The sequence below is a fragment of the Pocillopora verrucosa genome, chromosome 8 (assembly GCF_036669915.1).
Source record: "Pocillopora verrucosa isolate sample1 chromosome 8, ASM3666991v2, whole genome shotgun sequence".
In the NCBI taxonomy this organism is placed as follows: Eukaryota; Metazoa; Cnidaria; class Anthozoa; order Scleractinia; family Pocilloporidae; genus Pocillopora; species Pocillopora verrucosa.
This window is the reverse complement of record NC_089319.1, coordinates 8,809,518-8,835,798: the sequence shown is the minus strand read 5'-3', so window position 1 is coordinate 8,835,798 and position 26,281 is coordinate 8,809,518. Positions and strand designations below refer to the sequence as shown.

At 39.9% G+C, this 26,281-nt stretch overlaps 2 protein-coding genes and 1 pseudogene across 2 annotated transcripts; 2 read left to right on the top strand and 1 right to left on the bottom strand.

Annotated features, from left to right (window-relative positions):
* Positions 1-4,020: 4,020 nt before the first annotated feature.
* Positions 4,021-5,130, top strand: LOC131778929 (DELTA-alicitoxin-Pse2b-like; annotated as a pseudogene).
* Positions 5,131-10,744: 5,614 nt separating this feature from the next.
* On the top strand, positions 10,745-12,247 carry LOC136283089 (DELTA-thalatoxin-Avl2a-like). The gene has a single exon (XM_066171314.1). It carries the CDS (start codon positions 10,761-10,763, stop codon positions 12,153-12,155), a length of 1,395 nt encoding a protein of 464 aa, XP_066027411.1. The 5' UTR covers positions 10,745-10,760; the 3' UTR covers positions 12,156-12,247.
* An 8,197-nt stretch (positions 12,248-20,444) lies between these two features.
* Positions 20,445-24,183, bottom strand: LOC131778975 (DELTA-thalatoxin-Avl2a-like). Its single transcript, XM_059095468.2, has 2 exons — positions 24,107-24,183; positions 20,445-22,000 (listed from the first exon to the last, which is right to left on the bottom strand). The coding sequence occupies exon 2, from the start codon at positions 21,978-21,980 to the stop codon at positions 20,586-20,588; it is 1,395 nt and encodes a 464-aa protein (XP_058951451.2). The 5' UTR covers positions 21,981-22,000; positions 24,107-24,183; the 3' UTR covers positions 20,445-20,585.
* Positions 24,184-26,281: the final 2,098 nt, after the last annotated feature.

Sequence of the window (26,281 nt, the reverse complement as noted above, 5' to 3'; positions counted from 1 at the left end):
CAATCACAAGTAAATTCAAAATGCAAGTAACAAAGATTGTAAAGTATCTTAAAAATATTTCGCAATATCTGTGAAATCAAACAAATACTGTGTACACTTCGATGCGTAATATAAAGAGTATCAATTTACATCTGGATTGTCAGCCAGTGACTGAATTTTAGAACGTACCAACAGTTATCATCTTTTATATAGCTGGATACATTAGATAGTCAGAGCTACACAGTTTCTGAGAAGCTGAGAATTGTCCAGTTTGCTGAACAAAGTGGAAACCGGGCTGCCGAACGTGAATTTGGTGTGTCAGAAAGTAACGTCAGGCTGTGGCGAAGAACACAGTTACCTTCTGCATCTGATTGCTAACATGGGTGAGACTCCGCCAACGTTCGACATGCCACCGAATCGCGCGATCAACAACACAGGCGAGAAAACCACAAAAATGCGAACGACAGGAAACGAAAAGAATCGTGTTGCGGTGGTACTGGCCTGATGGTTTAGATGGTTCTGAAGACGATATGGTCTACAAATCGACCGAGGACAATTGAAATAATAGCGAACTTGATTTCGACCAAATTTTTCAGTCGGACTCGGAGTCCGATTTCGAAGTTTTTCTCGCGTGGAAAATCTTTTTTTGCAAGGCTGTTTGTTATCGTTTTCAACGTTTTTGTAATTAGTTAGTTACCGGTACATAAGTAATTTCGTAGTTTTTGCAATGTAAGTATTTTTATCACAATTAACATTGTAGGAAGAATTAACGTGTTTTTGCTGTGAAAAAATATAATATCAGACTAATCTCTACAGATAACATATCGCCGGGTTGCTCAGGAACATGAAGATATGTATGCAGTTTGTCTGTAATAAGCACATCGCTGCATGTGATTGGTAATTTAGCAGGATCGGCTTCAAAAGATCATTAGTTTGACCTACTTATTTGCGTTGGAATTGACAAGCGGACACTCTCTTAGCATAATCTATATAGGACAATCAGACTACTAAAAAGAAAGAAATGTTGGCGGTCTGTGAAAAGAGCGATATCCTAAAAATAAGCAGTTAAGACTGCATATGGCTACTGATATAGCACAATTTTATAGCATTGAAAAGAACCAGAGGTTGTATGATAATGCTATGGGTTAGCTTTGCAGAAGATTTGTCTGGCATGCAAAACAGAAAACCTGCCGTATCCCATTTCCTTGTTTATCATTGTCAGAATATCCAAAATAATTGTGTCTGGGAAAGCCTATCTGATTCGTAATTTAACAACCTTTGCAATAAGTAAAGCCGAAGTAGTTTAGCAAATATTATTACAGTGGTGGGTTCTCGTTCATATTCACAAACGTACACAATAAGCACAACACGTATATTATGAGCAAAATCAATAAATAAGCTAAAGGTTCCAAAAGAAGAAATCCATCGAACGAATAGATAACGAGAAGCTTGTGGAATCGGTGCATATCCGTAGGATTCATAAGTACTCTAGTATGTGCGATCGTATTCATTAACATCCCGCACCAGGCTCTCAGTTAGCAAAGACATACAAAAGGTGGGTGTACCAAAGTTAACTTGGTTTGTCTAGGAAATCGCTGAGCGTCGCTCTCCTGCTATTTCACTTGTTTTCCATGAGAAACATCGCTGCACCACGGTTGGAAAATTACTCAATTTCCCTTCTTCAATTACTTGATTAATATTTCTAGAATATGCGCTTCCATGGCCATTGCGAAACCTGATTAAAAATTGATGTGTTGTTTTCCCTTGAAATCTCAGCGAGGAAATTTTTCCTGTCAGTTAAAAAAAATATAACTAAGAGGATTATGTACCGAAACAACGCCCACGTAACATGCTTTTGCTCGGTTTGGAATGAAGAGGAGACAATATGAATGTTCAAAGGCCCTTACTTGTATTATGGGTAAACAGGCTGACTTTTGAATGTTTTACTTTTTTTAAACGGGTACACTAAGAGATAAATCGATATACCGATATATCGACGGCTATATCGGTCGAGATTACCTACAGTAAACATGATCCAATCAAGCGGTATCGCTTGTAGGCAAATCGAAAGGGCGCGTACGTTAGTCCATATTCTGCACCACGTTTCTGCGACAGCATTGGAGATGAGCGGTTCCTTTCAGCTGTTTACAATATTTATCGTTATTGAACCCTCTTTTCGAGAAAATTCATTTCAAATACTTGTGACTGTGTTATATTTTCTCATTATTTTATAGATATTTCACAGGGACGGTGGATCCTACACAATTGACCAACATGCTCTGGAAGTTCTGATTTATGCAAGATACCTTCGTTTTCTACCAGTTACTTGGCAACGATCAATCTGCCGTAGAGTTGAGGTTTACGGAACCATCAGTAAGTTTTCTTCAATTGAATTTGGAATGTGACCCTCCCCTCTTTCTAGGTTATCAGAACATTCAACAATTCTCGATGTCAAAATCCTACGTTTTTACAACGATTTTTGAAGTAGTTGCCGAAAGAAATAAATTGTAGCCTTTTGGGGAATTTTAAATTTTTTAGGAGGAGTTGTTCTTGCCGTGAACTAAAGTTATCACATGCACTTGCACGCAAATGAATTCCAAAACTCTCCTGAGATCTAAGTTTTTATAACTATTTATGAATTTTTACTTAATTTTAGGCTCTTCTGCCTTTCATATACCTTATGTCTACATCAAGGAGTTTTGCAGTACTGACTACTTTTCACTTAGTGAATATTACATACACAATTATAGATATGGATTTTCTAATATAGATTTTCTTATCGTGTAACGATTAGCGCGTATTTTTGGCAACATAAAACTGTGCTGGTTTCTAAAATGGTGGCATATGATGGCAGATGGTGGAGTTTATGCGCAGTATTAGATACCAGTGAGTCGAAGAGTTTCAATAGCGCGTGTAAATCTGGTCTTTTTCCACCACATAAGTCAAATGGGACACTAGACCCAAGAGGAATTTAATGCGGTTTTTTTCTCGTTAAATTAACTCGGTTTTTATCGTGCAATTTACGTTACAGATGGCCAGACGTGTAAAGACTTATTGCAAGCAACGAAAAATTGTTTGAGGGAATTAAAAAATGAAATGAATGAAATTTCCATCGATAAATTCAACTGTAAACAAATACATCGCAGTTTTAACTTTCTGAGTAACTTTTTGTGAAGGATTAGAGTAATTGAAAACTGTGTCTAGGCCGCATGTAAACCCATTTAATGACACATTTGCTACCAAAAATTCATCTAGAAAACACTTTTCTAGTGGCAACAAAAGCGATTTGAGAGTGAGAAAAGAGACGATTAATAAGTTATTAATCGGCTTGATTTGCCTGAAAAAACTGCCCAGCAGGCAAAACAAAATTTATTTATGGAAAATAGCAACGAAGCTAGGAATGTTCTAGGTGACTCACGAGAGAGTTACTGTGACTGAGGTTAGAGACAGGAAAATCTGGACCACACTAAAAGCCAATCAGATTACCGGATTCGTTACTGTGCCCCCTGAGAAAAATTCATATCTTTTCAAGCTTTTTTGCACCACTTTTTTATCGTTTAGAGAAAAACTTAAACGTAGGTCATGGGCTTTTGGTTACTTCAGAAGGTGGAGTTTACATTATTTTTCATCAAACTAGAATTGATATTAATATTAAAACTTAAGGTTCCTTTTTATAGAATCAAAAAGCAAAAAACAACAAGCAAATGATTTAAAAGCACGTAGTAGTCGTAATTTAGCTAGAAGATTACTTGACCTAACATCCTCCAATGCCGTTCAAAATTAAAAGAACAATCTTATAATTGTCTCACTAAACAATCACATCTAAAAATTTAAAAGGTCCGAAATAAAAATTTTAAAGGAAAATGCCAGCCACATTCGTGGTATAAAACGTTTTACTTGGAATCTTACGCACCTTATGTATAACTTGTTTAAAGGTTTTGGTTCTTTCTGGAGACTGCATTTCAAAGCAATTGCGCATGCTTTGCAACAATTTTTCCCGTAGATCGTCTATCATATCTGAAGTGACATAAGAAAAGAAGAATGATGCATTTCCCTTTGGTGCCCCTCGTTTGTGTGTTATACGCTTTTAAATTAACATGTGAGACTACCGACGCTGAGAATTCTGCGCTGGAAAGAGTGATAGATCTTCGAAAGGTCAACTTACTGGCCGACTTTCAGGAAGAAGAGAACAGGATCTTTGAGGAGCTTTCCCCGAAATGTCTTCGAGCAGCCATTTCGAATATTATGCAAATACCAAGGAATTTTATAAATCACTTGCCACCTAGTCAAGCTTGAGCGCCTCTTTGCAGTCCGCCTACTCGTTGGGTGCTACTGTATCAGTAGCAACAAAGAGCAAAAGTTCACAACAAAGTGAAGTGAAAATCCTGGGTGAAGTATTGTACTGTTCTGGAAAAATATGGCTCCCACGTAATAACGTCTGTGAAGCGAGAAACGCTTTGTCAAAGGTGGAAAAAGGGAAACGAATAACAAGCTGGCAAACGGAGCGACGTCGGTTGAATTGATTGACCAACTCACGGATGAAGCAGATAAATTTCCAGCGTCTGTTCAGCACACCTTCAGGGCGATCTGGACCATCCATTAGAGTCGCTTTAAACTGGGATCTCCTATTAATATCATTGCCACAAACCTGGAGTACTATTACCTTGGGTTCTTGAATTATGGTTGTCCATACATAAGTAGCTCTAGACTTGCCATACAAAAATTCGACCATACTAGTGGCTCCAGTGAGAAGTATCCAGAATTCGAGGGCACCTTGGCAAAAGAGAGCTGCCTCAGTGCCAACGACTGCCACTACAAACCCATTTGGTGCTCCCGTCGTGGTCCAACGTGTGTCCATTTACAATTGGGTGACACAGGATACCGGTGACACTAAAGAAACCGCATACGCAAACACATTTGACGATTGGGGATGTCATGGTTGCGACTGGAAATTTTTGGGTGCTAGCTGCACTTGCAAGAATGAAAATCTTGATCAGCGGAACTGCGTGGTCCTTGCCAAACAGAGATGCTGCTACACAAAAGGCACAAACCCAGGGCGCACATGAAAAAGGCAAAAGATTAAGCTCTCCAAAGTACACCGGTAGGAAAGGAAAACGAAAAAGAAAGAATATTCAAGTTTTGGAGAACTGAGAAAACTTATGTAATAATTGAAATTTTTCTCACTTAAACTTGGTAAACAGTGCATGTGTCTCAATTAGTTTGAATAAAGAATTAAACGTGAACTTGTTATAACATTTGATCGCATTCATGTGCTGTCTGTGTATCACGGGCAGAAAATCTATTTTTCGGAGAAAAGGAGAGAAGGACATAGCCAGTGTATGCCGAGACTACTATTACTATTAAAACGTCAGTAGTATCGATTAAGATTGACCAAACGAGCTACTGGAAAAAGCGTTACGACCGAAAACGAGTATCCACCAAGGTAAGACGAGTCACTGTACTAGACACACTCAAAAGCCTATGAAAGGGGTAAGTTTCTGAAGAAACTGTGGTACTGCGTCGGTGGGAGAGTATAACAGGGTAATTTTGTGTTATAAAATAAGTTGATAACGTAAATTGACCACTGTCAAGAGTTTTAAAGTTTACGTTTCGAGCGTGAGCCCTTCGTCAGAGCGAATCACTGTGACGAAGGGCCAACGCTCGAACCGTAAGCTTTAAGACTGAACGGTGGCCAATTTACGCTATCAACTCAGTTGACAATACTTAATTACCCTATACACTCTATAATATACTTATGCTATAAAGCTGGTCAGTATCTTCCCATGCGAATGGGGTGGAGGAACAATATCACTGCAAACTGATCTTCTAATAATGAATGTACCACTGTTGGAATAAGGCAAAGTCAATGATGTTGAATGAGTTCATGGAACTGTTTAAACACAATGTAAAATCCTCGAATATCTAGGTGTCGGTCTAAATTTGCGATGCAGTTGTCATGTCACATAAAATCACATTTTCCATTAGTCAGTTTATTCAGCCTCCCTACGCAAAATTCGACCCTGATCGTTGCTATCCCTCACACACAGTCAAAATGGGCTCTTCTCAAAGGAGATTCCAGCAGGTAAAATTTACACGCGCTTTATTTGATCTGCTTCCCTGGTGGCCTCTCTGTTAAACGGTTTATTATTCAAGCGATTAAACTAAAACATAAATTTACAAACAAAACTTTAAAGTACAGCACAGCAAGAGAGAGAGAAAAATGAACTTATCAAATAACAGGTGCATTTGTTGTTGGGTTACTTTAGCTGCACTGGATGCGACGTCAACTTTGATTTACGAATGAACTGATGCCTTCACAAGTAAAGCAAAACTAACTGAAAAAACTACCACAAACGATCCGTTTTTAACTTAAAATAATAATACAAAGACATCATGTTAAATTGGAAAATTATAACAACGTAAAAGGAAAACAACTGAGAACGTAGAGTAATTTGCTAACAAAGTGGTGTTTGGATCTTACACACAAATTACACCCGTAGTGTTGCACACTTCATGTCGTGAAATACAACTAAACTGCGTAGAAATGTTCTCCGAAATGCACTATTTCCGTTCATCTGAGACATTGACAAATCAGTGGAGGAAATTTCAATTGAATAATGTCTAAGTCTTGGGTACAAGTCGAAGTTTTTGCGGCACCTTTACCTAGAGTTGGCTCTTTATCGCTCAGTTTACGCGAAAAACAAACAAACAAAAAAACATTAATAACCAACCAGAGTATCCTATAAGACCGTGCCTGGTAGTAGTAATCTTGGTGGTTTTAAAACAGTGTAAGGAACAGGCGGCCTAAGTATATGCTCATTCAGCTCTTACGGATTAAAAATAGATTATCAGTTCAGTTCAGGGTAAACGCGGCAGTCTATTGGTAAATATGCCGTTCTAGGGGTCTGGGTTCGAGACCTGGTCTGGTCTTGGGCAAAACACTTAGTTTTCACAATGCCTCTCCTCACCCAGGAGTATAAATGGATACAGGCGAATTTTCAGGGAAGCCTAATGAAAATTAATGCTTGAAGGTAGCCCTCAGACTGACTGGTATCTCAATCAGGTGGGGGAAGAGTGGGTAGTAACACTCGATGTCGCTTAATGCTATGAGTACAGGCTAAAACAGCTATGAAAAGGGAAGGGGGTACGTAACTTTTAACCTTAACAAGCTACCTGCCAAACGATTACATGACACAAGAGTTACGGTTGTCCGATATATGTAATATTGTACGGTAACAATCTTTCTGACCCTAATGGCGGTATTGGTAGTGCTTTCGTGAATTTCTATAATAACTTTCAAGTATTTGTTTAAATAATTTTTTTCCTTTCTTCTAACAATGGAGATCAAAGCGACTGGTTCTCTTGAGTTGCGTCACTGTTAGCGACTCAAACTCCTTTATATTACATATCTCTTTTTGTTTTTGGATTTTGTAATTCTGCGAAACTCTTAAAAATAGCATCAACGAGGCACATGGTTTACCAAGAAGAAAACATTACCAAGTCCCACAAAGGAAACTTAGCTTCAAAATACACTCTTTTAAAACGCTTCTTATCAGTTCTCCGGGCTACCTATCTTAGCAGAGATGTTAGATCGATTGTTGTCCACATATAGATATTATTCAAGCGAGGGAAACGCTGCCGATGGAAAGTGGCAATATTCCCAGTCCTTTTGTTCTTTGTGAACAGGTAGCACAGTACTAGCACTACCAGTGAATATTGTGTGATAAAAATTGAGTTGTAAAACGTCATCATATCGAGAAGAAACAGTAACACTACAGTGTCATAGCTGCGTTTCAAAATGTGTCGAAATAATCATTGGTAGGGGGAACACAATTTTGTAAAATTTAACTAATATAAAATTGCAAAAAATAAATACACTCTTTATTTGTTTGTAATCGCTAATTGGCTCATGGCTGGGAATTGTACAGTTGCGAACGCTTTGTTAGACGGCACCTAGTCCGATTAAATACCACGATTAGAAATATGAAACTTGTGTAAAGTGTGTATCAGATGACGAAAGGACCCTTTCTTCAACGACCAGTAAATCACTCGCGGACGAACGACTTCACAAAATAGGCGACTACTACTCCCTCAAGCAAAAAAAAAACACTTCCCAACCTATTTTAACTAAAGAGGACACCAATTTCTAGTCTAAAATACTGAAAGTTAACGTAGAACAAACTGAGAATCACTATTGATTAATTTTTTCGTTTGTAATCCTTTTTCTCTTTTTTATAATTGGAACATTTCTTTTCTTTTCTGTTTCACTGATAAATTTTTAATTATGTTACGTATTTGTAAACCATAAATCGCTCACACTGTCTACACTACCTGCCAAGACACATCTTTTTTCTCTCTGTAAACTTTTTTCGCCTTCTATGACGGATTCATCAGGATGCCACAGGTCAAGTCGACCGTTTGACAAAAACAACTTTCCTTTTACCGCAGTCATTTAATTATTAATTTGGCCACTTACGTTTGCTTTTGTCAGATATGAATTAATACCACATTTTGGACAGCTTGAATACCGAAGAGTGGACTACGTAGGCGGACTACCAGCAAAACTCACTCATGGAGGACCATGAACTGCCTACATGAAAACGTTCCTATGAGATATGAATTCTAAATTAAGCAGCAGTATAATCTGTAAAAGCCAAACGCAACTCACCACTTCGACACATCGAGATCACATAGAGGTCAGGAGAAAGAGAGCGTCGAACGAATTGATATCATAAGGTGCGTAGATAGAATAGGTGCCAAAAGAAATCCTCTTGAGATCGTCTGAGAATTCATCTTTGATCCTACAATGTAGAACAACTCATAAAGTTAATCTATCAAACACACTTTACAGTTTTCAAGTAATCTCCTCTTTTGAACTTCAAAATATTCGGCAAAAGTACCAAATCTCATTTAGCCACTTGTAAACAGGATACTGGTAAAAACGAACACGAGAAGGTGGATTCAAACGTCTTGATTTTTGTTTCTTCGGTAAAATCATAGCATTTTGCTCAATTCTTGTTAATGTTTTCTTTGTAGAAGACATCAGGGGTATTAGTGGTGTAAATATGCATAAAATTTGAAAAATTCGGATTTGAAAAGTACATCTCAAATCCAAAAGGCTGGGTAGGAAAAACATCTTGCTTTACTGAGAGATCTGAGTGGTTCCATTCTAAGTTGCAATACTAGCAATGTTACTACTGATGGATATTCTACTTAAGGGCATAAACTACTGAGCGTCGTAACCAAATTGAAGCCCGCAATGTAGTTAAAAAAAGTCACTTGGTCGTTTATGGGGTTCAAAAAGAACGGACGATTGAAATTCCAAGGTTGGGTTTCGGAACTGCCTGTCTGTTCAGAGTCAACATACGAACTGTTCGTTCCAGGTCTCAATGTTGACGGTTTTTAAGGGTGCATCCTCTATAAAGATAACCTTCGTACTTAAAGAACTGACCAGACTGACGTGTTGTAAACAGCTTCGTTTACTATTCAAAAGGCTCTTCGGGTGAAATTCCCAAGCAGGCTTCCTGTTTAAAGATATTTCGAATTCATTCATATTCAGTTGGAAATTTAAAAGCCGGAATTCACACCAGTTAAAAATGGGATGTTTGACTTCACGCCACCGAATTTGAACCAAACGCGCAAACTTTAAAACAGACAAAAGCAAATATATAATACACGCCACTAAAAAGAAGACAAGTGATAAACAAACTCGAAAGAGTGCTTCATTGTAAAGCTCAAAAATTACTTCAAGTAGTATTTAACGAAACACGTGTCATTAAATGACCGAATCATTTAAATCCCGGATTGAAATATAGACTCGTAAGCCCCTTAATTTAAGAGACAGTCTTTAAAAATTTAAACCTTTGGAAAAGCTATCGTTTTGAAACTACCGGTTCGTCGACAAGAACTTGCGAGACGTTCAAATAGTGCTAAAATACAACCTAACTGACACGTGAGGGTGTGATTTTGTTTTGGATACCCTTGCGTTAATTCAATCATTGTAAGAATGATCATCATTTAGTCTTTAATAGGGAAGGGCCTTTATCCAACATACTTCTATTTGATGAGTCTGCCTCAGTCTTAGCACTGAGGACTGTTGAGCTTTTCGCACAGGTTGAAACTCATTACAAGTCACTCAAACCCAAACTTGCCACTAATTCCAGGTTACTGCCGAAGGATTCTTCTTACGAGCAAATGATCACCAATATCTCTCTAGCTGCAATTCATTGATGTCAGTAAACTGAAATTTGACCCCCCTTTCCTGTTATATCTTTCATTTTAAAAAATAATAAAGTTAAGTAAGAGTAAGAGTTGAATTGGTTTTAATTCGTATATCATTCACTATTTGTGGCTATTATGATGGCATAGTGCTTAAGTTCAAGGTCTAGCCCCATCACGAAGTTTGCATATAGAAAATTGGGGTTTCTTTAATCAAACAAGCAAGCAAAGACGTCCATTTTTGAATGGTCTCCAATCTTCAGGGTGTGATATGCCTATTCATGTGTAATAGATAGGCCAGTTTAAAAGTATCTCACTAAACAGCAATATCTAGATGACTTAACTGAGTTTCTCAGCTTAAAATATCGAATTAAAATGCTAGCTTTTTGTTTGTTTCTCATATCTGGCAAAAAAAGGTTTAACCGGAATTTTATGTATTCATTAAAACATTTCTTTTATCGCCTCATGTCAAACACGTTCCAACGTTTCGGTCCCGTTCTGGAGCCAATTTCCCAAGTAATTGCGCAATATTTTTTCCCGTAGATTGTACTTCGGAAAGCAGAATGATGCATGTCCCTTTGGTGCTTCTCGTTCTTGGGTTATTTGCATTTAAAGAAACATGTGAAGCTACCGGCGCTGAGAATCCTGCGCTGGGAAGAGTGATAGATCTTCGAAAGGTCAACTTATTGGCCGACTTTCAGGAGCATGAGAACAGGATCTTTGAGGAGCTTCCCTCCAAATGTCTCGTGAAGAAAACTTTGAAGTCTTCGAGCAGCCACTTCGAATATTACGCAAATACCAAGGAATTTTATAAGTCACTTGCTACCCAGTCAAGCTTGAGCGCTTCTTTGCAGTCCTCCTACTCGTTGGGTGTTACGGTATCAGTAGCAACAAAGAGCAAAAGTTCACAGCAAAGTGAAGTGAGTGGCATGTCTTTAATCAAGCAGGCGTTAACAGAAAAGATCCACGTCGATAAAGAATGTTTAACGAGTGACGACATCTCCACCTTCAAAAGAACATTTCTAAATGACCTCGAGGACTTGCCCGTAAACATCGAAAATCCCTGGGAACCAAACTCATGGAGAGAGTATCGGAATTTTCTCAAGGAATACGGTTCTCATGTCATAACATCTGTGAAGCGCGGATCAAGATTTCAGCAAATGACATTTGCAGAGAGCTCTAAGGCTTACACTGAAAGAGATTTCCAAGTAAAAGCTTGCGTTTCGGTGGCAGGACCTACCCAGGTTGGAAAGGTTGGCGTCTCTGCATGTTCAAACGTAAGCCAAAGTGAGATATCCAAAGCGAGCCAGATGAGCACAAGCGAGAAACGCTTCGTTATAGGTGGAAAAAGGGAAACAAATAGCAAGCTGGCAAACGGGGCGACGTCGGTTGAACTGCTTGGCCAACTCATGGATGAGGCAGATGAATTTCCCGCGTCTGTCCAGCACACCTTCATGGCGATCTGGACCATCCTGCAGAGCCGATTTAAACAGGGATCTCCTAACAATATCCGAGCCACAAACCTTGAGTTCTACTACCTTGGGTTCTTGAATTATGGTTGTCCATACATAAGTAGCTCTGGACTTGCCATCCAAAAATTTGACCACACCAGTAGCTCCAGCAAGGAGTATCCAGAATTCGAGTGTACCCTGGCAAAAGAGGGCTGCCACAATAGCGATGACTGCCACTACAAACCCATTTGGTGCTCCTGCCGTGGTCCAACGTGTGTCCATTACAAGAAAGTGAAAGAAGGTGCAGGTGACTCTAAGTTAACTGCATACCCAAACACATTTGAAGATTGGGGATGGCAAGGTTGCGGTTGGAAAGTTGCAGGATCTTGGTGCGAGTGCTATAATAAAAATCGTGGTCAGCGGAAAACTGTGTGGTCCTTGCCAAACAGAGATGCCCCAACACACAAAGCATCAACCAAAACCGCTGCAAAAAAGGCAGAAGATTGATGTCTCCAAAGTACACCGCTGGAAAGTAGAAATGACAAACGAAAGAAACTTTAAATTTTGACGTACTTAGGTAACTTGCGTTAGTATTTAAATTTGGCAGGCTTAAAGTTAGAACCATGCATGTGTCTCATTGTGTTTGAATAAAGGGTAAAATGTGAACATGTCACTACATTTGATAACGCCTACGCCCTGTTTGTGTAGAGCTCGTACAGAAAAGCTCTTTTCCGGAAAATGGGAGAGAAAGACAAAAACATCTACCCTTAACATGTAGTATCGATAAGATTGGTGTCAAGAGTATTGACTAAAGTCTCATCCAGGATTGTCTAATTGGCTGTTTCGTAAAAGAGGCCATTAAGACAAAATAAATGAAAATAGAATAATCTTTCAAAAGATTTGTCGTCTCCTATGATACGCTCGAGCCTAAGCAAGCCCCACAATCGATTTTTCTTTCTTTTACTTCCATCCTTTAACCTGGAAAATGGCTGAAAGCAATTTCGAAATTGATGTTGCAACCCCTTAAACATGGAGGGAAAAATTAATAATTGCTGATCGGTTTAGACAAAGGGCATTTTATCGCTATTGGACATTATTTCGGGAGTATTCCAACGCTGACTTATACAAAATCCCAAGAGTTGTGAAAGATTTTTAGGAGTTTTCACAGTTTTCTACGTTTTCTACCTCATCAACCGCTGTATCGGCCTTGCTGCTCCATTGGGTCAATCAGTGTCGTGGCGAGTGGGGTCCTGCTACTTGGGCAACAGCATGTCCTCTACACCACCCTGCACTGGCTTGTGCTCTGAAGAGGACAAACAGGCATCTCTTCACGGAGTCGAAAAAACACGGGAAGTAGCAGTCTACCGGTTATAAGTTACAATGCTCAATTGGCGTAGAGTGAAGTTTTAGGGGCTGCTTCCAACGGTGGAAGAGATCTTCACATCACATTGGAAAGCTATCGCCTGCCTCAAGCTGGGCAGCCCCCAGCTAGTGAGGTGCTGTCCTGTCATGGTCTGCCTCCCTCTTTGGGCGTATGAAGATTAGTTACACCAACAAGCAGATCGTAACTTCCTTACCGGGCAAGAAAACATATTTATCACAAAAAAAAAATCTTGAAGAAAAATCAGCTCTTAAACTGGGATGTTAGAACGTCCACACCATGACAACTGGACTTGACGACCTGAAGATCAGTGACGCAAGAAAGACAGCGGTCATCAATGACGAGCTGCTGAGACTAAAGGTAGACATAGCCACTCTACCATAGACCACGGAGCAGTGTTTGCAGTCAGCAACACCTTTCTGAAGATACTTGAACCAGAGGACAAGGGATCAGAACGCCTGCTGCCTCTCTGCCCCCATAAGGGGGCAGAGAGGCAGCAGGCGTTCTGATTGTAGGACTAGTAACACTCATCGGCACCTATGCCCCAACCTTGACCTCCATACCTGGGGCAAAAGACCTACCTGAACGATACCATCAAGAACATCCACAGCAGCAATCACCTTATCCTCCTTTGCGACTTCAATGCCTGAGTAGGTGTAGACCATGAATGTTCTTCTTCCTGCTTGGGTTGCTTTGGAGTTGGCAAGATAAACGAGAGCGGGCAGCACCGGTTGGAGCTTTGCTCTTATCATGGCCTCTGCCGGACCAGCTCCTATCTGCAGATGAAGCCACAACACAGAATGTCATGGCGCCACCCTCGATCCAAGCACTGAAACTGGCTCGACATGGTCATTTTTAGAGCCTAAGCATGTGCGTTTCACCCGCTCATACCACACCTGCACTGACAAAAACAAGAGGCAACATTCAGAGAAGCTTGAGCATTCACAAAGTCTCTTGAAGATGATCTGTCTGCAGGCCACCGATGCAACACTGCTTCTAGGTCATGGAACCACCTGCATGAGGTAATTCAGAAATCAGCTCTTGCTACCTTTGGGAGGAAGACCTCGAAGAAATGCGACTGGTATGAAGCGAAGTGTGACTAGTTGATTCCTGTTATTGTTACAAAGCATGCTTCTCTTGCTGAAAACAAGCGCTCACCAATTGAGAAGACCCTCTCAGCAATCAGATCAGCCGGGAGCAAAGTACAGCAGAGAGAGCAAGAAGATGGGCCAATGAGTACTGGCGGGGGCTCATTAACGACATCCAGACTGTAGCAGCAACAGGCAACATCAGGGGCTTATATGAGGGCATCAAGAAAACTCTTGGACCAACCTAGAGCAAAACAGTATCCCTGAAAACCAGCAGCGGAGAAGTGATCACCGACAAAGTTGAGCAGATGGAGAGATGGTTGGAACACTAGTCAGAGCTGTACTCCAGAGAGAAGGTTGTTGTCACCTCAGCAATGGACGCCTCTGCCAATCATGGAGGAGTTAGAAGCTATACCAACACTGCAAGAAATCGGCAAGGCTATTAACAGTTTAACCTATGGCAAAGCCCCTGGGAATGATGGCATCTCCCAGACCTGATCAAGCACTGCAAGAACACCATTTTGCAGCCTTTACATGACACCGTTTGTCAAATGTTGGAGTGACGGTGGTGTTCCACAAGTTACGAGAGATGCCGGGATCGTCACCCTGAATTACGGTCAACTCGCCGACGGTTCAACTCGCCAACGCCAACTCGCCGACGTATAAAATCGAGTAGAAACGTCGGCGAGTTGGTCTTCAATGCAGTACAACTTATCAGAAGTTAAACATATAGAAAAGTAAAAGGTCTTTAGTAAAAGAAAAAATTTTTCTTCCAATAATGTTTATAAGAACCTCATGGCAAACAAAGAAGGTAAAATCTCCAATGACTATAACAGCTTCAGACGCGAACGAGTTATTGTGTGACAACAACACCGTAAAGACTCATCATGTCAATCGCTCAGATTTTTCAAAGAAAACTTGGCTTTATAGACAAGATCTTTAGTAAAAAGCAATTCTTTTTATTTGCAAATTTTGTCCTGCAGCAGCGTTTGAAAAGTAGCACAATTCAAAACCGAGTTCAAAACATTCGAAAATGTTTACAGAAGGTAAATTATGCTTAAAGCATTATGTATTCCTTTATTTTTAATTAGGTGACCTAAAGACCATATATGAAAAAAAATGATCAAGTAAATATAAATACCCATACATGCCTTTTAAAATAAATAAATAGATAATTAAATAAAAATAAAGTTTATTAGTTAAATTATGTAACCCTTAATCCTTAGCTGAACAGAAAGCCGATGTAGGTAGGAGTGATGAGGTTTTATTTTTTAATTAGTTTAACTAGGGGAGCTGCTGCATATCTGTGACCTTCTAATTAGGTACTTGGGATTTCTGTATAATACAGAGTTACACCTGATTAAGTTTATGACTAATGAATTAATGATGATTGAACTGAGTTGAGTGTAATCCAGTCTGAAATTATACACGTAATTTGAAAATACACTTGAAACTACCACTTTATTTCATCAAATTTGAAATGGCAAAATTCAGTTGCTAATACTTAAGATTTTGTAGTCGGTTATAAACTGATGATCTTTTTTTTTGTTTACTGTGCTAAACTTGTGTTTTAGAGAGGCTTTCTCGTTGGCTGGGAAAAAGATGCATTTTGAAGAGCAAAAAAATGGTGCGATTCGTGAATAAATGGTATTGATAAGAGCTAATCACAAGTAAATTCAAAATGCATCTTAAAAATATTTCGCAATATCTGTGAAATCAATGAAATACTGTGTACACTGTGATGCGTAATATAAAGTGTATCAATTTACATCTGGATTGTCAGCCAGTGACTGAATTTTAGAACGTACCAACAGTTATCATCTTTTAGATAGCTGGATACATTAGATAATTTATGGAAAATATTCAAAAACACAGGAAAAGAAAGAGATCCGATCAAGAAGATTGGAGTTATAGTATAAGGGGCGAGCTGCAGAGGTTTTTTCTATGGTGGGACCCCTCATGGCGCCTTTAATTAGAGTGAGTCACTTTTTCAAAACTACCGTTTGGAGTTGGTCTGTGTTCGCGTGTTTGACTTTGACGAACCGATAGGGGTTCTTTCAAGTCAACTACCTTTTTCAAAACTCGGTGTTTTCAAAAGTCGGCTGAATGGCTAAGATAGACATGAATACAAGGCACTACCTTTTTCAAAACTCGGTGTTTTCAAAAGTCGGCTGAATGGCTAAGATAGACATGAATACAAGGCAGTGATATTTGTTTTAAACTGAGTTTCTAGGGCTTTTTTTAAATTGTTCTTCGGTTACGTCGAGTGAAATCGTCGTAGTTAGAGTTCCACGAGTGAACTTTGACTTCCTTAAAACAAAGGAAAAGAAAGAGATTCGATCAAGAAGATTGGGGTTTTAGTACAAGTACAAGAATTTCTTGTAACACACGAGAAATGAGCGAAAGCTGTATCTCAAGCGAAATCAAATGGAGCGCTTTTGTGGAGACTCTGCCTATTAAATTTCTAATAATTCGCATTCTGAACTATGACCTGAAAGGAAATCGGGTTTTTTCAGATTGGTCTGTCAGTGGAGGACAGAAACCAGATAATCACCATATGGGAAGCGTTAAAGGAACCTCTGGGTGCCTCCTTCAAAGGTAACAATTGAAATATCTCCATTTCAAATCGACTCTTGTCATTTCATCACTACAATTTATTGTACACGAACCGCATTAAAAGTTGTTTCTTGTTTTGAGTTAGGGCATGACATGAGCTCACGGCACAAGGGTTTAATTTAACTGCAATTGGAATTCTACGATACATTTCTACATTTAGATGTTCTACACTCAGAACTGGAGGCCAAAATATTAGGGGTGATCATATCTATTACTCTCTATTTTTAGTATACTCTATTTTTAGTATATTACTCTCTATTTTTTGTATACTGTTTAGCACAGTATACAAAATGCATCTTTTTCCCAGCCAATGAGAAAGCCTTTCTAAAATACAAGTTTAGCACAGTATACAGACCAAAAGATCATCAGTTTATAACCGACTACAAAATCTTAAGTATTAGCAACTGAATTTTGCCATTTCAAATTTGATGTAATAAAGTGGTAGTTTCAACTGTAATTTCAAATTACGTGTATAACTTCAGACTGAATTACACTCAACTCAGTTCAATCATCATTAATTTATTAGTCATAAACTTAATCAGGTGTAACTCTGTATTATACAGTAATCCCAAGTACCTAATTAGGTCGCAGATATGCAGCAACTCACCTAGTTTAACTAAGTTAAAAATAAAACCCTATCACTCCTATTTATATCGGCTTTCTGTCCAGCTAAGGATTAAGGGTTACAGAATTTAACTAATAAATTTTATTTTTATTTAATTATCTGTTTATTTATATGTATGGGTATTTATATTTACTTGATCAATTTTTTTTTAATGCATGGTCTTTAGGTCACCTAATTAAAAATAAAAGCAATACTTATGCTTTAAGCATAATTCACCTTCTGTAAACATTTTCGAATGTTTTGAACTCGGTTTTGAATTGTGCTACTTTTCGAACGCTGCTGCAGGACAAAATGTCTGGGCTGGCATAGCTTTCTAAAACTCTCCAAACCCTTCCCTTCTCCTCCTAATCTATGAAGACAATTTAGAGGGGCTTCTGCTGTTCCCTGCACTTCTGCTGTATTTGGCGAAGGGAGAAGATCATCTCCTCTGTAGAATGTTCTGCTCGAAAGCCACATTAGGACTCTGGGTGGCCGCATTCCGCTAGCTGTTGAAGACGTACTAACAGGACTCTGGCATACAGTTTGCCCACAATGCTTAAGAGGGAGATGCCTCTGTAGTTGTTGCAGTTGCTCCTAACGCCTTTTTTTATACACAGGGTGACGATCCTGGCATCTCTCGTATCTTGTGGAACACCACCGTCACTCCAACATTTGGCAAACGGTGTCATGTAAAGGCTGGAAAATGGTGGTCTTGCAGTGCTTGATCAGGTCTGGGAGATGCCATCATTCCCATGGGCTTTGCCATAGGTTAAGCTGTTTATAGTCTTTCCGATTTCTTCCAGTGTTGGTGTAGCTTCTCACTCCTCCATGATGGGCAGAGGTATCCATTGCTGAGGTGACAACAACCTTCTCTCTGGAATAGAGCTCTGACTAGTGTTCCACCCATCTCTCCATCTGCTCAACTTTGTCGGCGATCACTTCTCCGCTGCTGGTTTTCAGAGATACTGTTTTGCTCTAGGTTGGTCCAAGAGTTTTTTTGATGCCCTCATATATGCCCTGATGTTGCCTGTTGCTGCTTCAGTCTGGATGTCGTTACTGAGCTCCCGCCAGTACTCGTTGGCCCATCTTCTTGCTCTCTGCTGTACTTTGCTCCTGGCTGATCTGATTGCTTAGAGGGTCTTCTCAATTGGTGAGCGCTTGTTTTCAGCAAGGGAAGCATGCTATGTAACAATAACAGGAATCAACTTCTCAGACTTGGCTTTAAACTAGTCGCAGTTCTTTGAGGTCTTCATCCCAAAGGTAGCAAGAGCTGATTTCTGAATTACCTCATGCAGGTGGTTCCATGATCTAAAAGCGGTGTTGCATCGGTGGCCTGCAGACAGATCATCTTCAAGAGACTTTATGAATCCTCAAGCTTCTCAGAATGTTGCCTCTTGTTTTTGTCAGTGCGTGGCTTCCCTAAATGTTTGAAGCAATGAAGGTTCTCTGGTAGCAGTTTGATCTTGCAGCATGTTAGTGAATGGTTGGAGTTGCAATCAGCGCTGTGGTATGAGCGGGTGAGAAGCACATGCTTAGGCTTGTACACCTAACAATGGCCATGTCGAGCCAGTGTCAGTGCTTGGATCGAGGGTGGCGCCATGACATTCTGTGTTGTGGCTTCATCTGCAGATAGGAGCTGGTCCGGCAGAGGCCATGATAAGAGCAAAGCTCCAACCGGTGCTGCCCGTTCTCGTTTATCTTGCCAACTCCAAAGGAACCCAAGCAGGAAGACCAAGATTCATGGTCTACTCCTACTCTGGCATTGAAGTCGCCAAGGAGGATAAGGTGATTGCTGCTGTGGATGTTCTTGATGGTATCGTTCAGGTAGGTCTTTTGCCCCAGGTATGGAGGTCAAGGTTGAGGCATAGGCGCCGATGAGTGTTACTAGTCCTACAAAAGTATGGAGACAGAGAGGTACCAGGCGTTCTGATCCCTTGTCCTTTGGTTCAAGCATCTTCAGAAAGGTGTTGCAGTACTCCGTGGTCTATGGTAGAGTGGCTATGTCTACCTTAAGTCTCAGTAGCTCGTCGTCGATGATCGCTGTCTTTCTTGCGTCACTGATCTTCAGGAGGCCGTCAAGTCCAGTTGTCATGGTGTGGACGTTCGAACATCCCAGTTTAAGAGCTAATTTTTCTTGTTGATTTTTCTTTGTGATAAATATGTTTTCTTGCCCGGTAAGGAAGTTACGATAAGCTTCTCGGCGTAACTAATCCTCATACACCCAAAGAGGAAGGCAGATCATGGCGGGACAGCACCTCACTAGCTGGTGGCTGCCCAGCTTGAGGCAGGCGATAGCTTTCCAATTTGATGTGAAGATCTCTTCCACCGTTGGAAACAGCCCCTGAAACTTCACTATACGCCAATTGAGCATTGTAACTTATAACCGGTAGACTGCTACTTCCCGTGTTTTTTCGACTCCGTGAAGAGATGCCTGTTTGTCCTCTTCAGAGCACAAGCCAGTGCAGGGTGGTTTAGAGGACATGCTGTTGCCCAAGTAGCCGGACCCCACTCACCACAAAACTGATTGACCCAATGGAGCAGCAAGGCCGATACAGCGGTTAATGAGATAGAAAACGTAGAAAACTGTAAAAACTCCTAAAAAATCTCTCACAACTCTTGTGATTTTGCATAAGTCAGCGTTAAAATACTCCTGAAATAATGTCCAATGGCGATAAAATGTCCTTTGTCTAAGCCGATCAGCAATTATTAATTTTTCCCTCCATGTTTAAGGGGTTGCAACATCAATTTCGAAATTGCTTTCAGCCATTTTCCAGGTTAAAAGGATGGAAGTTAAAAAAAAGAAAAATCGATTGTGGGTCTTGCTTAGGCTCGAGCGTATAATAGGAGCCGACAAATCTTTTGAAAGAGTATTCTATTTTCATCTATTTTGTCTTAATGGCCTCTTTTACGAAACAGCCAATTAGACAATCCTGGATGAGACTTCAGTCAATACTCTTGACACCAATCTTATCGATACTACATGATAAGGGTAGATGTTTTTGTCTTTCTCTCCCATTTTCCGAAAAAAGAGCTTTTCTGTACGAGCTCTACACAAACAGGGCGTAGGCGTTATCAAATGTAGTGACATGTTCACATTTTACCTTTTATTCAAACACAATGAGACACATGCATGGTTCTAACTTTAAGCCTGCCAAATTTAAATACTAACGCAAGTTACCTAAGTACGTCAAAATTTAAAGTTTCTTTCGTTTGTCATTTCTTCTTTACAGCGGTGTACTTTGGAGACATCAATCTTCTGCCTTTTTTGCAGCGGTTTTGGTTGATGCTTTGTGTGTTGGGGCATCTCTGTTTGGCAAGGACCACACAGTTTTCCGCTGACCACGATTTTTATTATAGCACTCGCACCAAGATCCTGCAACTTTCCAACCGCAACCTTGCCATCCCCAATCTTCAAATGTGTTTGGGTATGCAGTTAACTTAGAGTCACCTGCACCTTCTTTCACTTTCTTGTAATGGACACACGTTGGACCACGGCAGGAGCACCAAATGGGTTTGTAGTGGCAGTCATCGCTATTGTGGCAGCCCTCTTTTGCCAGGGTACACTCGAATTCTGGATACTCCTTGCTGGAGCTACTGGTGTGGTCAAATTTTTGGATGGCAAGTCCAGAGCTACTTATGTATGGACAACCATAATTCAAGAACCCAAGGTAGTAGAACTCAAGGTTTGTGGCTCGGATATTGTTAGGAGATCCCTGTTTAAATCGGCTCTGCAGGATGGTCCAGATCGCCATGAAGGTGTGCTGGACAGACGCGGGAAATTCATCTGCCTCATCCATGAGTTGGCCAAGCAGTTCAACCGACGTCGCCCCGTTTGCCAGCTTGCTATTTGTTTCCCTTTTTCCACCTATAACGAAGCGTTTCTCGCTTGTGCTCATCTGGCTCGCTTTGGATATCTCACTTTGGCTTACGTTTGAACATGCAGAGACGCCAACCTTTCCAACCTGGGTAGGTCCTGCCACCGAAACGCAAGCTTTTACTTGGAAATCTCTTTCAGTGTAAGCCTTAGAGCTCTCTGCGAATGTCATTTGCTGAAATCTTGATCCGCGCTTCACAGATGTTATGACATGAGAACCGTATTCCTTGAGAAAATTCCGATACTCTCTCCATGAGTTTGGTTCCCAGGGATTTTCGATGTTTACGGGCAAGTCCTCGAGGTCATTTAGAAATGTTCTTTTGAAGGTGGAGATGTCGTCACTCGTTAAACATTCTTTATCGACGTGGATCTTTTCTGTTAACGCCTGCTTGATTAAAGACATGCCACTCACTTCACTTTGCTGTGAACTTTTGCTCTTTGTTGCTACTGATACCGTAACACCCAACGAGTAGGAGGACTGCAAAGAAGCGCTCAAGCTTGACTGGGTAGCAAGTGACTTATAAAATTCCTTGGTATTTGCGTAATATTCGAAGTGGCTGCTCGAAGACTTCAAAGTTTTCTTCACGAGACATTTGGAGGGAAGCTCCTCAAAGATCCTGTTCTCATGCTCCTGAAAGTCGGCCAATAAGTTGACCTTTCGAAGATCTATCACTCTTCCCAGCGCAGGATTCTCAGCGCCGGTAGCTTCACATGTTTCTTTAAATGCAAATAACCCAAGAACGAGAAGCACCAAAGGGACATGCATCATTCTGCTTTCCGAAGTACAATCTACGGGAAAAAATATTGCGCAATTATTTGGGAAATTGGCTCCAGAACGGGACCGAAACGTTTGAACGTGTTTGACATGAGGCGATAAAAGAAATGTTTTAATGAATACATAAAATTCCGGTTAAACCTTTTTTATGATGACAGATATGAGAAACAAACAATAAGCTAGCATTTTAATTCGATATTTTAAGCTGAGAAACTCAGTTAAGTCATCTAGATATTGCTATTTAGTGAGATACTTTTAAACTGGCCTATCTATTTTGATCAACATTGGAGGATATTCTTCTTACACATGAATAGGCATATCACACGCTGAAGATTGAGGACCACTAAAAAATGGTTGTCTGTTGTTGTATTTTTGGACGTATTTGCTTGCTTGTTTGATTAAAGAAACCCCAATTTTCCATAAGCAAACTTTGTGATAGGGCTAGACCTTGAACTTAAGCACTATGCCATCATAATAGCCACAAATAGTGAATGATATACGAATTAAAACCAATTCAACTCTTACTCTTACTTAACTTTATTATTTTTGAAAGTGAAAGATATAACAGTAAAGGGGGGTCAAATTGCAGTTTACTGACATCAATGAATTGCAACTAGAGAGATATCGGTGATCATTTGCCCGTAAGAAGAATCCTTCCGCAGTAACCCTGAATTAGTGGCAAGTTAAAGATATAGCTTAAAAGGTATGTCAAATTTGTTTATGTTACATGAAAGACGTCCTCTAAACAGGTATTGAGTGACTTGTTATGAGTTTCAACCTGTGCGAAAAGCTCAACAATTCTCTGTGCTAAGACTGATGCAGACTCATTAGATAGAAGTATGTTGGATAAAGGCCCTTCTCTATTAAAGACTAAATGATGATCATTCTTACAATAATTGAATTAACGCAAGGGTATCCAAAACAAAAACACACCCTCAAGTGTCAGTTAAGTTGTATTTTAGCAGTATTTGAACGTCTCGCGAGTTCTTGTCGACGAACCGGTAGTTTTAAAACGATAGTCTTTTAAAGGTTTAACTTTTTAAAGACTGTCTCTAAAATTAAGGGGGCTACGACTCTATATTTCACTGCAGGATTTAAATGATTCGGTCATTTAATGACGCATGTTTCTTTAAATACCACTTGAAGAAATTCTTGAGCTTTAAAATTAAGCACTCTTTCGAGTTTGTTTATGAGTTGCCTTCTTTTTAGTGGCATGTATTATATATTTGCTTTTGTCTATTTTAAAGTTTGCGCGTTTGGTTCAAATTCAGTGGTGTGAAGTCAAACATCCCATTTTTAACTGGTGTGAATTCCGGTTTTTAAATTTCCAATTGAATAAGAATGAATTCGAAATATCTTTAAACAGGAAGCCTGTTTGTGAATTTCACCCAAAGAGACTTTTGATAGTAAACGAAGCTGTTTACAACACGTCAATCTGGTCAGTTCTTTAAGTACGAAGAACAACATTGAGACCTGGAACGAACACTTCGTATGTTGACTCTGAACGGACAGGCAGTTCCGAAACCCAACCTTGGAATCTCAATCGTCCGTTGGTTTTGAACCTCATAACCGACCAAGTGACTTTCTTTAACCATATTGCGGGCTTCAATTTTGTTACGATGCTCAGTATTATATGCCCTTAAGTAGAATATCCATCAGTAGTAACATTGCTAGTATTGCAACTTAGAATGGAACCACTCAGATCTCTCAGTAAAGCAAGATGTTTTTCCTACCCAGCCTTTTGGATTTGAGATGTACTTTTCAAATCCGAATTTTTCAAATTTTATGCATATTTACACCACTAATACCCTTGATGTCTTCTACAAAGAAATCTTTAAGAAGAATTGAACAAAATGCTATAATTTTACCGAAGAAACAAAAATCAAGACGTTTGAATCCACCTCCTCGTGTTCGTTTTTACCAGTATCCTGTTTACAAGTGGCTAAATGAGATTTGGTACTTTTGCCGAATATGTTAAAGTTCAAAAGAGGAGAATACTTGAAAACTGTAAAGTGTGTTTGATAGATTAACTTTATGAGTTGTTCTAAATTGCAGGATCAAAGATGAATTTCCAGATGATCTCAAGAGGATTTCCTTTAGTATCTATTCTATCTACGCACCTTATGGTATCAATTCGTTCAACGCACTCTTTCTCCTGACCTCTATGTGATCTCGATGAGTCGAAGTGGTGAGTTGCGTTTGGCTTTTACAGATTATACTGCTGCTTAATTTAGAAGTCATATCTCATAGGAACATTTTCAGGTGGGCAGTTCATGGTCCTCCATGAGTGAGTTTTGCTGGTAGTCCGCCTACGTCGTCCACTCTTCGGTATTCAAGCTGTCCAAAATGTGGTACTAATTCATATCTGACAAAAGCAAACGTAAGTGGCCAAATTAATAATTAAACGACTGCAATAAAGAGAAACTTCTTTTTGTCAAACGGTCGACTTGACCTGTGGCATCCTGATGAATCCGTCTCAGAAGGCGAAAAAAATTTACAGAAAGAAACAAGATATATCTTGGCAGGTATTGTAGTCAGTGCAGGCGACTTATGGTTTAACATATTTAAAAATTTATCAGTGAAACAGGAAAGAAAAGAAATGTTCCAATTATAAAAAAGAGAAAAAAGTTTACAAACGAAAAAATTAATTAACAGTGATTCTCAGTTTGTGTTACTACCCACTCTTCCCCCACCCTGATTGAGATACCAGTCAGTCTGAGGGCTACCTTTGAGCATTAATTTTCATTAGGCTTCCTTGAAAATTCGCCTGTATCCATTTATACTCCTGGGTGAGGAGAGGCACTGTGAAAACTAAGTGTTTTGCCCAAGACCAGACCAGGTCTCGAACCCAGACCCCTCGACCGGAGTATTAACCAATAGACTACCGCGAATACCCTGAACTGGACTAATAATCTACTTTCAATCCGTAATAGCTGAATGAGCATATACTTAGGCCGCCTGTTCCTTACACTGTTTCAAAACCACCAAGATTACTACCACCAGGCACGGTCTTATAGGATACTCTGGTTGGTTCTTAATGTTTTTTTGTTTCTTTGGTGCTCCCGTCGTGGTCCAACATTTGTCCATTACAAGTCGGTGACACAGGATACAGGTGACACTAAAGAGACCGCATACCCAAACACAGGACGAAATCACATGTTTCCGTATTTCTGAAACGTGGTGGAAACATGCAACTCCATATTTCCGTTATGTTTAACATGCACAAAAAGTGGTCCGGTCCGTTGTATACGCAGCAACGGAAACGCGAGAAAACGTCACGAAACCGGTAACGGAAACACTGGTTATCCGTCGTGTTTCCAGAACGGTTTAACATGTTTCTGCCACGTTTCCGTTTACGGATTCTTGAAATTTTGTCCTGTGAAACATATTTGACGATTGGGGATGGCATGGTTGCGACTGGAAATTTTGGGGGGCTAGCTGCACTTGCAAGAATGAAAATCTTGATCAGCGGAACTGTGTGGTCCTTGCCAAACAGAGATGCTGCTACACAAAAGGCACAAACCCAGGGCGCACATAAAAAAGGCAAAAGATTAAGCTCTCCAAAGTACACCGGTAGGAAAGGAAAATGAAAAAGAAAGAATATTTAAGTTTTGGAGAACTGAGATAACTTATGTAATAATTGAAATTGTTCTCACTTAAACCTGGTAAATAGTGCATGTGTCTCAATTAGTTTGAATTAAGAATTAAACGTGAACTTGTTATAATATTTGATCGTATCCACGTGCTGTTTGTGTACCACGGGCAGGAAAGCTATTTTTCGGAGAAAAGGAGAGAAGGACAGAGCCAGTGTATGCCGAAACTACTACTAAAACGTCAGTAGTATCGATTAAGATTGACCAAACGGGCTACTGGAAAAAGCGTTACGAACAAAAACGAGTATCCACCAAGGTAAGACGAGTCACTGTACTAGACACACTCAAGAGCCTATGAAAGGGGTAAGTTTCTGAAGGGTAATTTTGTGCTATAAAATAAGTTGATAACGTAAATTGGCCACCGCTAAGAGTTTTAAAGTTTACTTCTCGAGCGTTAGCCCTTCGTCAGAGCGATCACTGTAACGAAGGGCCAACGCTCGAAACGTGAGCTTTAAGACTCTAAACGGTGGCCAATTTAAGCTATCAACTCAGTTGACAATACTGAATTACCATATACACTCTATACTATACTTATATTATAAAGCTGGTCAGCATCTTCCCATGCGAATGGGGTGGAGGAACAATATCACCGCAAACTGTTCTTCTAATAATGAATGTACCACGGATGGAATAAAGCGAAGT

Excerpts from the sequence above, each read along its gene's own strand:
- LOC136283089 (XM_066171314.1), top strand. The coding sequence starts at position 10,761 with ATGATGCATGTCCCTTTGGTGCTTCTCGTTCTTGGGTTATTTGCATTT.
- LOC131778975 (XM_059095468.2), bottom strand. The coding sequence starts at position 21,980 with ATGATGCATGTCCCTTTGGTGCTTCTCGTTCTTGGGTTATTTGCATTT.